The sequence below is a fragment of the Paroedura picta genome, chromosome 14, assembly GCF_049243985.1.
Source record: "Paroedura picta isolate Pp20150507F chromosome 14, Ppicta_v3.0, whole genome shotgun sequence".
NCBI classification, from domain to species: Eukaryota; Metazoa; Chordata; class Lepidosauria; order Squamata; family Gekkonidae; genus Paroedura; species Paroedura picta.
The window spans coordinates 41,387,028-41,401,980 of record NC_135382.1 but is presented as its reverse complement, the minus strand read 5'-3'; the positions used below and the strand labels follow the sequence as shown (position 1 = coordinate 41,401,980).

Below are 14,953 nucleotides of genomic sequence, written 5' to 3'. Positions count from 1 at the left end.
AGCCACTTCCTGCCTGCAAGATACATGCCTGCTCTTTTGAGGTCATGTCCTGAAATGCACCCTGCACTTCTTCCCATATTGTTTGGAAGAGGCAAACTGTAACGGAGCGGCAAAGGAGCACACGATGCTAAACCCTGGCAGTCAATGTGCTCCTGAACTGGCTGACAGCCAGCTCTCCAGGGGGCTGTTGCAAAAAAGGGAAGGGTGAGAGAAAGTGAGGGGAAAATGCCTTGTGAACAGCAGCTAGCAAGGCATACATATCACAAGCAGCCTTTCCATGGGCCAGGGACCTCCCCCCACCCCCGAGGATAGAAATACCTTCACAAGCCCACTTTTCTATCTCAATCATGAAGAAGGCAACCTCCTCCCCTCCCTACCCCAAGATGTTTGAGATCCCACAGGCAGCCTGACAGAGCTATTCAACAAGGGGACTGTCTGCAGTGCAGATCCATGGCTGCCTGGAAATCGAGGCTTCATTAGGACATGAACCGAGCTGACTGCAAACATGTTAGACAAGCTGCAGCATTAGTGCCATAAGCAGAAACCCCTCTGCGGGCCTGAGGCGAACATGCACTTCAAGGGGGAGAAGAGTCAGCACCTCTTACCTTCTCATTCTAACACACAGCAGGATTCCAAACAGAGAAAAGGGACAAAAGAGATGAAGCAGGCATTAGGCCAAGGAGACTGCGCGCAGCACCCACCCACCCACCCACCCACTTACCCTCACCCCCATCTCGACAGCCGCACTGGGCAGGAAGGGCAACCAAGGCAACAGCAGAAGCAACACAGATGGCTAACGCTCCCAGGGGGCGGGGGGAGGGGTGGAGAGAGGGTAACCACTGTTTTCTGCCAGAGGGCCCACAAAGGCTAGGCAAGTGGAGAAAAGCCAAACTTCCACCAGTTCAGCATGGAGGACAAGGCCTCCTCCCATTTCGCTGCTCAGAGACTTAGAATCCTGGAATGAGTTGGAAGGGGCGTTCAGGCACAATGCAGGCACTCACACTTTAGTTCCCTATGGGGGCCAAGTCCAGCGACAGTTTTGCCCTTTGCTTAGACAGAGCATTTGCTGCTATTCTGCAACCCTCCCCCCACCTGGCAAAGAGGACGAACCACCTCCCCCACCCAGCTGGGTCAAGGCTCTGCACTGCAGACAGGAACAGAGCAGCAGGATCAGGACTTACCTTTCTAAAGTGGGCTAGCATGTCTGGGCTTCTCTCGCACATTTCAGTGAGCAGGACAACAGAGGTGTGTAGTACACCTGCCCAAAAAGACAGAGAGAGAGAGAACATGGAGCCCACCTCTTCCCACAACAAAGCTCCAGACACATGCCAGAGGGGAGGCCATACTCCAGTTTGCATGCGGGCCTCTGAACAGCACTTCCTGGCCAGGGTTTCTGGGCACCCACTACCATTCCACGAACACCTAAGTCGCTTTGTGCTCTCCTAGCAGAGCAATGCTAGAGATTTTTCCTTTTGATCAGTGCAGCAGCATGAGATGACAGCGCCATTGTGGGGGCCAGGGCCAAAGGCTCTAGGGCCTGGCAGCACACAACCCACTTCCGTCTTGGTCAGCATCCAAAGCCACATACAAGAGCCTCTGTGTTCTTACCCAGCCTCATTCTGCTTTTCTGCTATGATCTCTCAGTGCTCTTCTACCCCCTCCCCACTTAAAAGAGCAGCAGCAGTAGCAATGGTAGTGGGGGCCTCCCTTGCTGCTCCTGATTGCTGGCATTACCATGATTTTTCTCATTCAGCAAATTTTTTGTGGCTGGTAGGAACATCTCCATGAGCTCAGGCACCTTCCTGATGACATGAACGGCACACAGGGCAGCCTGCAGAAGAACAAGGGTGGGAAACAGCTGTGAATGCAGTCTCCCCCTTCCCCCAGTCAAAAAGCCCAAACAAATACGGTGTATCTGCATCTCCCCTCATTTGGGGAACATATGAGCCAGCAGGGACCCTCCAGCAGGGAGAGCACTCTTTTGTCCCTTCCAAAGACAAGACCAGGGCAAGAGAGGTTGCTTACTGCTGGACAGACCCATGGTTGACCTCACCAGCTTCGACTAGACCTCCGCCCCTGCCTGGGGCTCCTCTCCAGCTCACCAATCTCACCTGCACCTTCTCACAGGTAGGTACCCCAGTATACCTCTCCCCATTGCCTCTACCATTACCGCTCACCCTCAGCCTCTCTTCCTTTTCCTCCTCATTTCCTGATCCCTTCTCCTGATTCCTTCTCCCTACAGGCCCAGCCATGCTTGCTGCAACCACCATCCAGCAACACACAGAAAGAAGACTTGTCTCGGCAGTAGTATGTGCGAGGTGACTCGGTGGATAAAAAGACAAATAGGATTTTGGGCTGTATCAAAAGAAGTATAGTGTCTAGATCATGTGGGGTGATGTTACTGCTTTACTCTGCTCTGGTTCGGCCTCACTTGGAGTCCTGTGTTCAGTTTTGGGCACCCCAGTTGAAGAGGGATGTAGACAAACTGGAGTGTGTCCAGAGGAGGGCAACACTGGTGAGGGGTTTGGAGACCAAGACATATAAGGAAAGGTTGGGGGAGCTTGGCCTGTTTAGTCTGGAGATGACAGAGGGGATCTGATAGCCATTTTCAAGTATTTAGAAGGATGCCATATAGAGAATGGAGCAGAGTTGTTCTCACTTGCCCCGGAGAGACAAACCATATCCAATGGGATGAAATTAATTCAAAAGAAATTCCATCTAAACGTCCAGAAGTTCCTGACAGAGCAGTTTCTCAGAGGAACAGGCTTCCTCGGGAGGTGGTGGGTTCTCCATCTTTGGAAATTTTTAAACCGAGGCTGGATAGCCATCTGATGGAGAGGCTGATTCTGTGAATATTCAAGGGGGTGGCAGCTTCCAGTGGATGAGCTATAGGATTGAGTGTCCAGCAAAGTGCAGGGAGTTGCACCAGATGACCCAGGAGGTCCCTTCCAACTATTTTATGATTCCATGAAGTGCCTTTCCCCCAGTGTAGCTGCAGCCAGCAGTTTCACTCCTGCTCCCACTGGAATGCTACTTGCTGAATGATATTGGCAGCAGCAATCCCTGCCCTGCTGTGTTCCTCCACAGCAGCAGCTTTTGCCTTCCCACCCTCTCCCATGATGGTGTCCCAGAATGTCCAAGGAGGCTGTGGGGGGGGGGGGCTTGCTATGCAGGAGAACAGAGACTGAAGAAGCGATCCAAAGAAAATAAAACTGCTCCTGTTTCACCAGGGAAAACCAAATACTGTGAGGGGTCTTAGCCCTTCTCTTCTTGCCACAGGGCCTCCCAGCAAGGGACCCCAGAACCTGCCTCCCACAGCTGAGTACCTTTTTCCTCAAGTAAGAGTTAGACGTTTTCAGGAGCTTCTCCACTTCCCCAGCTAGGTCACGGCACATCTCAGAGGAGCCCATGCAGCCCAGGGTACAGAGTGCGAGGCCCTGCACATACTGCGTGCTGTGATTAAGGTCACTAGGAGGGAAAGAAAGCAGCCCAATTAAACACAAAGACAAGGAAGATATAGGCAAAGGCTGTCTTGGCCAAAGAGGTTTGCTACTCTTCACACAACTGGAAAAGCGATCCAGCTGTTCTGCCCACTGTGGCCATTGTGCATGCTCTGCATACAGCTCCTCCAGTTAAAAGGAGGTGCTGGGAAAGCTTTTCCCACCCAAGATCCTGGGCAGCCACCACCAATCAGAGCAGACAGTGCTGAGCCAGGTGGATCAACAGTCCTACTTAGCAGACAACAGCTTCAGGTGCTCTCATTTCTTTATGTCCTGCAGACAGGGGAACATGCCTTTCGCGGAGCTAAGCCATGCCCCCCACTCCACAGCTCAGATCATTGTGGATCCAGAGGCATAGCTACAGCATAACAACACTGCTTGACTGCCCCATCAGCAGGCAGACCATTGCTGCCTTCCTGGCTCTCTGTCCAAAAAGGGAGTGAAAGACAAAGGTCCTGTGGCTAGGTAGAAGCAGGCAGGACCAGGAAGCGAGGCTCCCTTGCCTGGACAGTGTGCAGTTAACACCTACACTGGTTGCCAGGAATTTGGGAGTGACCTTTGATGCCTCCCTTTCCATGGAGGCTAAGGTCATGAAAGTAGCCCAAACGGCACTCTTCCATCTTCACCAAGCGTCACTACTAGCGCCATATCTGTCCACTTGGCCACAGTGATCCATGCAACGGTCACTTTCAGAATAGACTTCTGTAACTCGCGGTATGCAGGCCTGCCCTTGGCTTTGACCCGGAAACTGTAGCTGGTACAAAATGCAGCTGCTAGGGTCCTCACTAGAACACTCTGAAGGACCCATATTCAGCTGGTGCTCCGTCAACTGCGCTGGTTACCAGTCTGCTTCCAGGTCAAGTTCAAGGTATTGTTATTATCTGCAGGACCACTTAGTTGTTTATGCCCCCCGCAGGACTCTTCACTTTGAATCTACTGGTTGTCCTGGGCCCCCTAGCCTCAACCAGGGCCAGGGCCTTTTCGGTCCTGGCCCCAACCTGGTGGAATGAGCTCCTGGAAGAGCTGAGGGCCCTGCTGGAGTTATCAGCTATTCACAGAGCCTTTAAGACGGAGCTCTTCCACCAGGCATATGGTTGACGGCAGGGCGGAGTTACTATCAGAGGATCCCTCAATGTATGATTAGATTTGGTCCCTTGCTCCCAGTGGAAAAGAACTTGACCCTTGGGCTGAACGAGGGGCGGGGGGAGATTGGGAGATTAGAATTCTCTTTAGAAATTGATCGCCATTTGTTCAATTGTTTGAAAGGGGTGCTTTTACGGGTTTTTACTGTATCTTATTATATTGTGAACCGCAACGAGACCTTTGGAGAGCTGCGGCATAAAAATAAATAAAAAGCTTCTGCCTTATGGCCAGGGAAGCCAGACGAAGATATGCTGGATGCCAAAACCGCCTGTGTCCATTCCAAGCTCTGCCATCTGAATCAGGCCTTTCTAAATCTTCCCAGTCCTACTATGAGCAAGAGCCCCAAAAGCCCAGCAGAGGAACAGGAAGAGGCTTTACTTCTTGATACAGTTGGTCATGAGGAGATGGACATCCTGCCGCTCATCCAGCAGTAGCATGGCTCCAAGGTACCCAATCCGTTTGTCTGTAAATTTCTGAGATGCAATCAGTTTGAGGCACTCCAACTGCAAGAAGGGACAGAGAAAAGGTTTGCTACAACAGCCTGCTACACAAGCATCAGAAGATGGAGACACATTCCTCTAGCCTAGGGTTGCAAGGCCTGCTGGACTTCCAAATCAATGGCAGAGAAGGGTGGGGGAGAAAAGTGAGCAGTACATATCAGCAAGGGCCTCCCATGACCCCATAGTGCAGGGATTTCCACCACCCAAGCAGATAAGCCAGCTGTGATATGGCCAAAGAGACACAGGTCCAGGCATTCTCTTGAGGAAAAAACCCTGGTATTTTGCAAAAGACAGTGATACGTGATTGCTTATCTAAATGTCACTAAATATGCCATTAAAGTAATAATTTTGAGGCGGCTTACAACAGTGTATATAATAAAAACATACAATATAGTAATACAATATATATTAAAAACAAAATAAAAGTTAGCAGCCCAATTATTCAATTAGTTTGTTAGAATCATTGTCAGAAAGTCTCCTTAGATAAGGAGAGCAGGAGGAAAACCCAAGACAGGCAGCGGAGGTCCATAGGATGTGCTAATTCTCCTTGTTTCTACCATAGGCCTGGCAGAAGAGCTCCATCTTACGGGTGCTGCAAAACTGTGTCACCCCCATCAGGGCCTTGATGTTCCCCTGGAGCTCATTGCACCAGGCAGGAGCCAGGGTCAAAAAGGCCAGTCATATTACTTTAGGACTGGGGACTACCAGTCGGTTAGCCGTACCTAATCAAAGTGTTCTCTAAGGCAGTGGTCCCCAACCTTTTTATCATAGGATCATAGAATCTTAGAATCATAGAGTTGGAAGGGGCCATACAGGCCATCTAGTCCAACCCCCTGCTCAACGCAGGATCAGCCCTAAGCATCCTAAAGCAGGGGACTGGTCAATGCTTGACAATTTTACTGAGGCCCAGGGGGGAGGGGGTAGTTTTTTGTCGAGGGACATCGCCGCCTGAACCCCTGCTCCACTTGCTTCCCCGCCGGCGCCCCTGACTTCCCGCCACCCGCTGGGGGCGCTGCCAGCAACAGCTGCGCAGTGCCATGCCGAAGGGGAGCTCCAGATATGGTGGCCACTGGAGAGCACCAAAGGTGAGCTGGCAGCAGAGTGGCAGGGCAGCTCCCGAGGCAGAGCCAGGGAGGAGGACAAGGAGGAGCCGTGGCCCGGTACCACCTGATCCACGGACTGGTACTAGTCCCTGGACCTAAGGGACATATTCAGATAGGCAATCCCTTAGATGTGCAGGTCCTGGACCATGTATGCCCTTAAGGTTAGTCCCAAAACCTTGAACAACCTAGAACTCAACTAGAAGCAAACGTAGCTGTTTGCAGTATTGGTCTTATCTGGGTCCTCCATGGTGTCCTGTTGACAACTTGTGCAGTAGCATTTTGGATCAGTTGTAACTAGAGCCAAGGGCAGGTCTGCGTACACTTAGTTACAATACTCCAGTCTAGAGGGGAACATTGCATGAATCACTGTGGCTAGGTGCTCCAGGCCCAGACAAAGATATTTCGGCAGGAAAAAATTACAATTAAAAAAAATAGCAGGGGCTAAACTTCCCCAACATTCTTTTCTCCCAGCAGCTACCCTCCCTCCCAATGTGGGAGATGGTGGGAGGAGCACATTGGGAGGAGCAGGGAGATGCTGTTTAAGGCAGGGGTAGTCAACCTGTGGTCCTCCAGATGTCCATGGACTACAATTCCCATGAATTGCTGGCAGGGGCTCATGGGAATTGTAGTCCATGGACATCTGGAGGACCACAGGTTGACTACCCCTGGTTTAAGGGACAGTAGGAGTCACTGACTCCCCACCCCCATGCCTCTGCAGAGCAGGGCAGCGGAAGGCAGGAAAACTGACTGGATGTGGGTAGTGATGGGGAGGACTGGAGGAAACAGTGAGTATGCAGACAGAGCAGGAGAGGGGGCAGGCAAGCAAGACTTGCCCTACTTGTGTGTTTGCCTATGGGGGTCGGGAGCCCAAGCTGCTTATTCTCACATCAGTCAGACCTCTGACCTGGTCAACTTGCCACATAAATTTTGTATCTGGAAGACCAAGGTTCAAATCCTCCCTCTTCTATGGGTGACCTTGGGCCAATCACTCTCTCTCCGCCTCAATAGAATCATAGAGTTGAAAGGTACCTCCAGGGTCATCTAGTCCGACCCCCTGCAGAATGTAGGAAATTCACAACTACATGTACCTCACATGATTGTTGTAACAATAAAATGGTGGAATATAAATATAAATATATATAAATGAAGTAAATGAATAAAATTAAAGATGTTGGGGGGGGGGGAGGATACAAGGTAGGCTAGTTGGTGAGTGGGAAGCAGGGATCTGAAACAGGCAAGAGAACCTGAGAATTGTACACCAAAACTGTAATGCCTGACTCCTATAGATTCAGGAATGTAGTTGTTAGAACAGTATTTGGGGGGAGGGAGGAGAGGGGTATAGCAAGCAAAACACTTAAAACCTTACCTTTATAAGCCATTTTACTCCTATTCCAAGCAACAAGGGATTTCATAAGCAGTTCTCTCAATTTCATCCCAAACTAAACTAACTCAATGCTGGCATAAAGCTTACCACAGTTGCGGCTCAATGTGGTGGTGGGGATTCACAAACTAAACTGAGGTTCTAGACAAGAAAAGAAGCATGCCCTCCTGAAGCCCCCTTTCTTTCTCAACTTTGCCTTCCTGACACTTCCCAACTGCAGAAGCCTCGGGAACACCAGGTAGCAAGAACAGAGCCCACCATTCAGTCCTTCGGCCTTCCAAGTCCAATAAACTCAAGGGATTATATCAATTCTGATTTTATAATTTTAGAGCAGGCCAGGTAACAAAACTCCACTCGTTAACTACAACTGTAACCAAGAGGCTCAGATACTCCGGAAGTCTTCCCACAGGTAATTTACTAAAACAAGGATAGATTCAAATGGGTAGCCAAGTTGGTCTGAAGTAGCACAATAAAATCAGAGTCCAGGAGCACCTTTAAGACCAACAAAGATTTATTCAAGGCATGAGCTTTTGAGTGCAAGCACTCTTCCTCAGTCTTGAATAAATCTTTGTTGGTCTTAAAGGTGCCACTGGACTCTGATTTTATTGTAAAACGAGGGTGATACTGGTCCATACACAAAAAACACCAATGTCAAAAAAAGACATGTATTGGCATGGGAGAACACTTAGGAGAATTCAAAGACATAATCATCCATAGAGTTTTGCTACACTTGATGGAATTAAATCAGAGAGATCATCCCCATCTCCTAAGCCAAGCTCCTTTGAAGAAAAAGCTGGTTCTTATATGCCACTTTTCTCTACCAGGAGTAGTCTCAAAGCGGCTTACAATAGCCTTCCCTTTCCTCTCCCCACAGCAGATACCCTGTGAGGGAGAGGAGGCTGAGAGAGCCCTGATATTACTGCTCGGTCAAAACAGCTTTATCAGTGCTGTGGCAAGCCCAAGGTCACCCAGCTGGCTGCATGTGGGGGAGGAGCAGGGAATCAAACCCGGCTCGCCAGTTTAGAAGCTGGTACTCCTAACTATTACACCAAGTTGTGTGATAAGCAGATCTCCCCAGGAAAGAGATCCAGCATTTCTTACCAATCCAGCATTTCCTGGGCAAATTTTTTAGCATGTTCTTTCAACGACCAATAATTTGGAATAGTCTGGCTCATTCTGCTACCAAGCCAAATATTACACATTATTATATGGACTTAGGGATTTTGAAGGAAGAGGCCACTAGCAATGCTCAGTTTTAGCTACTGCTCAAAAGGAAGAGGGCCTACCTGTCCAAAGTGTGCAGGGTAGCCCAGCATGTGCATATACAGCAGCTTTGCTACATTCCGGCAGCGGTACGTGTTGTCTTCTTCTCGGAAAGAGGACCGAATTGCAGCACATTCTTTCTGGATCATCTCCCGTTCTTCTGCCTGTGTCCGTGCTGTCCGGATGGTCCGGATCAGCTCCCGAAGTCTAATGGGGGCTGGCATATTCTGTGAAAAAGGGGAAGAAAGAAGAAGAGTTGGTTCTTATATGCCGTTTTTCTCTACCTGAAGGAGGCTCAAAGCGGCTTACAGTCGCCTTCCCTTTCCTCTTCCCACAACAGACACCCTGTGAGGTGGGTGAGGCTGAGAGAGCGCTGATATCACTGCTCGTTCAGAACAGTTTTATCAGCACCATGGCGAGCCCAAGGTCACCCAGCTGGCTGCATGTGGGGGAGTGCAGAATCGAACCCGGCATGCCAGATTAGAAGTCGTTTACTTGGATTTTAGTAAAGCTTTTGATAAGGTTCTCCATGATGTTCTGATGGATAAATTGGACTGCAATCTGGATTTTCAGATAGTTAAGTGGATAGGGAATTGGTTAGAGAACCGCACTCAAAGAATTGTTGTCAATGGTGTTTCATCAGACTGGAGGGAGGTGAGTAGTGAGGTACCTCAGGGCTCGGGGCTCGGTCCGGTGCTTTTTAACATATTTATTAATGATCTAGATGAGGGGGTGGAGGGACTACTCATCAAGTTTGCAGATGACACCAAACTGGGAGGACTGGCAAATACTCCAGAAGATAGAGACAGAGTTCAACGAGATCTGAACACAATGGAAAAATGGGCAAATGAGAACAAGATGCAATTTAATAAAGATAAGTGTAAAGTTCTGTATCTGGGTCAGAAAAATGAAAAGCATACCTACTGGATGGGGGATACGCTTCTAGGTAACACTGTGTGTGAACAAGACCTTGGGGTACTTGTGGACTGTAAACTAAACATGAGCAGGCAATGTGATGCAGTGGTAAAAAAGGCAAATGCCATTTTGAGCTGTATCAACAGGGGCATCACATCAAAATCACAAGATGTCATAGTCCTATTGTATACGGCACTGGTCAGACCATACCTGGGAGTACAGTGTGCAGTTCTGGAGGCCTCACTTCAAGAAGGACGTAGATAAAATTGAAAGGGTACAGAGGAGAGCAACGAGGATGATCTGGGGCCAAGGGATCAAGCCCTATGAAGATAGGTTGAGGGACTTGGGAATGTTCAGCCTGGAGAAAAGGAGGTTGAGAGGGGACATGATAGCGCTCTTTAAGTATTTGAAAGGTTGTCACACTTGGAGGAGGGCAGGATGCTGTTTCCGTTGGCTGCAGAGGAAAAGACACGCAGTAATGGGCTTAAACTTCAAGTACAACGATATACGCTAGATATCAGGAAAAAAAATTCACAGTCAGAGTAGTTCAGAGTGGAATAGGCTGCCTAAGGAGGTGGTGAACTCCCCCTCACTGGCAGTCTTCAAGCAAAAGTTGGATACACACTTTTCTTGGATGCTTTAGGATGCTTTGGGCTGATCCTGTGTTGAGTGGGGGGTTGGACTACATGGCCTGTATGGCCCCTTCCAACTCTATGATTCTAGGATTCTATTATTGTATCCGTATACAATAACCGCTCCTAACCACTACACCAAGCTTGTCTCTGCCCACATTGTTGTGGCTGATGCAAGGACAGAAAGCTCAAGATTTCTGCAGCCAATAAACCTGTATTCCTTGGGAGCTGACAAAGGGATGGTGAGGTTCTTGTAGATTGTAAACTAATTATGAGCAAACAGTGTAATGCGGCAGTAAAGAAGGCGAGTGCAGTCTTGGACAGTATCAGCAGAGGCATCACATCAAAATCGCAAGATTTCCAGGGCTGTCAAAATACCCCAAGGTTTCACAAAACCCTGGTTGAGAAAGACTGATTTAAACTTTGGTCCATGACTATCCCTGACAGAATAGTGTTAAAGTGCCATACAACTCTAATTTCAACCCACAGAGACCTTTCTAGGTATTTCAGCTTTTAACAGTTTACGCCCACCTGTCAGGGGGCACAAACCATCTGCAGTATTGCATGAGGATTGATTATTTTTCTAGTGATTAACAGAGCTCCAGTCATGCTGTGTGGCCACAGTTCTGCCAATACTGCTAGGCTGCAGAATCATATCATGTAAGATAGCAGGAGGAATGCCATGTGGCTGCTGCACAACTAGCCCCATTTCTAGCTTCTTTTTTGGCCCTTTCAAAAAAAGGCTATTTCCACCATTACATACAAAGCCTTGCATGGCCTTGGAGCCTTGAAACTTCAGGACCATCTCTCCTACGCTCTGTCACAAGAGCTCTATTCATCTGAGCAGGGTCTTTTGCAAGTGCCATGCTACAAATGGGTGAGATTCACAACTGCTTTCTCTGTAGGGTGTGAGCCATGGATCATTGGCTTTGACAGTTTTATTTCTGACATGTCTTTGTGAACTACAAATGGGTTCGAGGGGTTTGATTGGCTGGTTTGGCAGGGAGCTATCATGTGGCTGTGTTTGGATGCTGTGACACAGTTTAATAATGTAACAGGATTAACTTTTGCTTATATATTCCTACTGTTACGATGGTCAGTTCTTAGTCTGACGAAGAGTGCTTGCACTCAAAAGCTCGCACCTTGAATAAATCCTTGATGGTCTTAAAGGTGTACTGGACTCTGATTTGATGATTTATAAAAGTCCATTACAATTAAACACATCTTTTAAAAATAAAACAAATCTAAATTACATGCATGAAAATAACAGACAAAATACAAGGCTGAAAAGAGGAATCAAGAAAGACAGCCATATAAATGGACCAGGCAGCATTCCTGGGGACAGCATTTCAGCTCCATGACCCAGGGGCCCTCCCCTGGGTTGCCACCTACCTAGTGTCAGAAGGCAGGACCTCAGATGACCGGAATGGCTGGGTAGGTGTATGAAGGAGAATGCTGGACTCATGACACAGAGTTTTTTTAAAAAATTGAATTTTTCTGGGCACCTATCTTGGTTTTAGATGCCTAAAATATATACAGTTAAGTAAGTAGCTTGTCCAATTAAAATAATGTCACAGAATGTCACAGTCACAGAATGACTGTGCATGTGCAAGGAAGCAAAGATAAAGACTGGCAGTCTTCAAGCAAAGGTTGGATACACACTTTTCTTGGATGCTTTAGGATGCTTAGGGCTGATCCTGCATTGAGTAGGGGGTTGGACTAGATGGCCTGTATGGCCCCTTCCAACTCTATGATTCTATGATTCTAAAGTTTCTAGGGTAATCTGCATGTTGCAGAACAGTTCATTGAAATATTTATTGTTTCACGCAACCCCATATAATGGAAGTCACAGCCCTTATAGTGCTGCCCTTTTAAGGCTCCCCGTTAGTTCTCAAATTGCAAAGCAAGAGGGGAAGCAAAACCCTACCTAGGAGGAAACTCTTCATCCTAACACAGTGATAGTACAGCAAGCAGAAGGAGTAGCTAAACCCAGCTCCCTGTCCTCCAGCTGGCAGCCATCCCTGATAAAAGGCTCCACCCTGAGCCAGGCCATGATCAAAGCCTACTGCAATGTCAAAACTGACCCCCAGGTAAACTAACCAGATAGCCACCCCCCCCCCAAATAAAGAGGTTACAAGCTGGACACAGATACTGCCCTCTGCTAGTGATATTCAGCGGATTGCTGCCTCTGAAGTTGGAGGTTCTGTGCTATCATTATGGGTAATAGCCATTACTGAATGTATCATTTTTATTGTGCCTTCAAATATGCTCTAAATGTGCACAAAAACGCACTGCAGATATTATTATTATTATTATTTGATTTATTTCCCATGACTCTCTAATAGGCTTGTGGCGGCTAACAATAGTCTTAAAACCCACATTAAAACCGGGCGAGAGCTTGCAGACGCGATTTCCACCACTTTCACCGCCATCTCATACGCCCTCATAAATGTGCGATAAGATGTTCTTGTGGCATCGTCGTGAGTCTTCCCCCACACTCGCTCTAGTCGTCTCACTTCTCTCTTCTTCTCCCGGAGCACCCTCGTGTACCAGGGGGGCCATTTGAGTTGAGGGCAGAGGACGTTTAGGGGCGATCTCATCTATAGCGGCCGTTAGACGGGACTGCCAGTGCTACACTAGGGCCACCATTGAGTCACCAGGAGGCATCGGGTCGCGCAGAGCATTCTGGAAACCAATTGGATCTATAAATCTCTGTGGGTGGGCAAAAATACACCCGCCGCCCAACTAGGGAAGGGGTGGTATCCTGAGCCGAGCCCGCAGGGCATAGTGGTCTGACCACAGCACAACCAAGGCTGCATCCGGATCCATCTCTATCCCGGCACCGAAAATCAAGTCGAGCGTGTGGCCGGCGTGATGGGTAAGCTCGGCAACAAACTGCGAGAGCCCCAGTGTCGCCATGGAAGACACCAGGTTCCCATCAAGACCTGAAGGGGGCGCGTCCTCATGGACATTGAAGTCACCCAGGATTAAAAGCCTGGGGAACTGCAACGCCCAGGCGGTGGCCGCCTCCAGCAGGCAGGGCAGGATGTCTGGCAGACGGTATACCAGCTAGACAGCCAAGCTCTCCTGGCATTGTGTGGCCATTGATCAGGTTCAGAGATGGAACCAGTGCAGATGATTCTGAAGCCACCTCAGTTTTGTCAACTGCCTGTGCCCAACCACCATTGTGACAGCAGAGTAGGCAGACTGAGGGATCTGCATTTATGTTATGTACCTTTAGGCTTTGTTTCAGTTCACAATGGAGTCCTATAGATTTAACAAAAAGCACGGAGAAAAGTGAGTTTTTGGGGAATGGGGGGGCTGAAGGGGGATTATTTGTAAGTGGTCAGCCAGACAAAGAGAGGTAAGAAAGCCTGAAGTCATTTAAAGAAGGACAGGGGAGCAAAGGTTATAAGCAAATATATGTTCATCAAAATTAAATGCAGGTTTTAAGTGCACTAAAGAAGTTCAGCAGCACTTGCATTGTGTTGTTCTTTCTAACTTGGCAAGAATGAAAATCATGCTCTCACACAATCATTAACTTTCCCAAAAGCTTCCTGGACCAAAGGACTGCTGAACTAGTACAACCTTTCTCAATCTTTTTACAGTTGAGAAATACCTGAAACATTCTTTGGGCTTCCAGAAGTGATTTCAGCAGGCCACATCTCCCAAGCACAACCCCTGGAAGTTAATGTCACCAGAAATTATATCACCCAGACACTCTTACTGGATGTGACATCATGCTCCATTGCACACAGCCCATCCCCAGAAACATCTTACCGACCTACTGTGCCGGACTAGGGCAGGTATCCGCAACTCCATTACCCCGTCATCTTGCAATGCAGTTAAGTTAAAATGACTTTCTTCGCTGGACTTCAGGTGTTACCAGGATGACCCTCGGCCAGCAAGGATATTTATGACTGGGGCCCCCCCTTTCCAGTTTGGTGTAGTGGTTAGGAGTGCGGATTTCTAATCTGGCATGCCAAGTTTGATTCTGCACTCCCCCACATGCAGCCAGCTGGGTGACCTTGGGCTTGCCATGGCGCTGATAAAACTGTTCTGAACGAGCAGTGATATCAGGGCTCTCTCAGCCTCACCCACCTCACAGAGTGTCTGTTGTGGGAAGAGGAAAGGGAAGGCGACTGTAAGCCGCTTTGAGCCTCCTTCGGGTAGAGAAAAGCGGCATATAAGAACCAACTCTTCTTTTTCTTCTTCCCATCCCCGTTATTGGTTAATTTGGGAGGGGTGGGTGGGTCAACCTAACCATATCATACGATAGTATTAAATATATGTAATGCCAGCTTGGTGTAGTGGTTAGGAGACCCGACTTCTAATCTGGTGAGCCGGGTTTGATTCCCCAGTCCTTCCCCACATGCAGCCATTTGGGTGACCTTGGGCTATTCACAGCCCTGATAAAGCTGTTCTGACCAATCAGTAATACCAGGGCTCTCTCAGCTCCACCTGCCTCACAGGGTGTCTGTTATGGGGAGAGGAAAGGGAAGGCAATTGTAAGCCA

The 14,953-nt window shown here is 48.5% G+C and overlaps 1 protein-coding gene across 6 annotated transcripts in view; it reads right to left on the bottom strand.

Moving 5' to 3' along the window:
* AP1G1 (adaptor related protein complex 1 subunit gamma 1) overlaps positions 1–14,953 on the bottom strand; it is a 29,894-nt gene that overhangs the window by 13,363 nt on the left and 1,578 nt on the right. For 3 of the 6 annotated variants that reach the window (XM_077310501.1, XM_077310505.1, XM_077310502.1), the window contains exons 2-7: positions 8,914–9,117; positions 5,022–5,146; positions 3,327–3,468; positions 1,735–1,831; positions 1,182–1,258; positions 606–614 (exon numbers count right to left, since the gene is read on the bottom strand). In XM_077310501.1, the coding sequence (XP_077166616.1) occupies positions 606–614; positions 1,182–1,258; positions 1,735–1,831; positions 3,327–3,468; positions 5,022–5,146; positions 8,914–9,114 (651 nt within the window). In that variant the 5' untranslated portion in view covers positions 9,115–9,117. Of the gene's footprint in view, positions 1–605; positions 615–1,181; positions 1,259–1,734; positions 1,832–3,326; positions 3,469–5,021; positions 5,147–8,913; positions 9,118–10,015; positions 14,424–14,953 lie in introns of those variants that run through there. The other 3 variants (XM_077310504.1, XM_077310506.1, XM_077310503.1) reach the window with 2 other exon arrangements.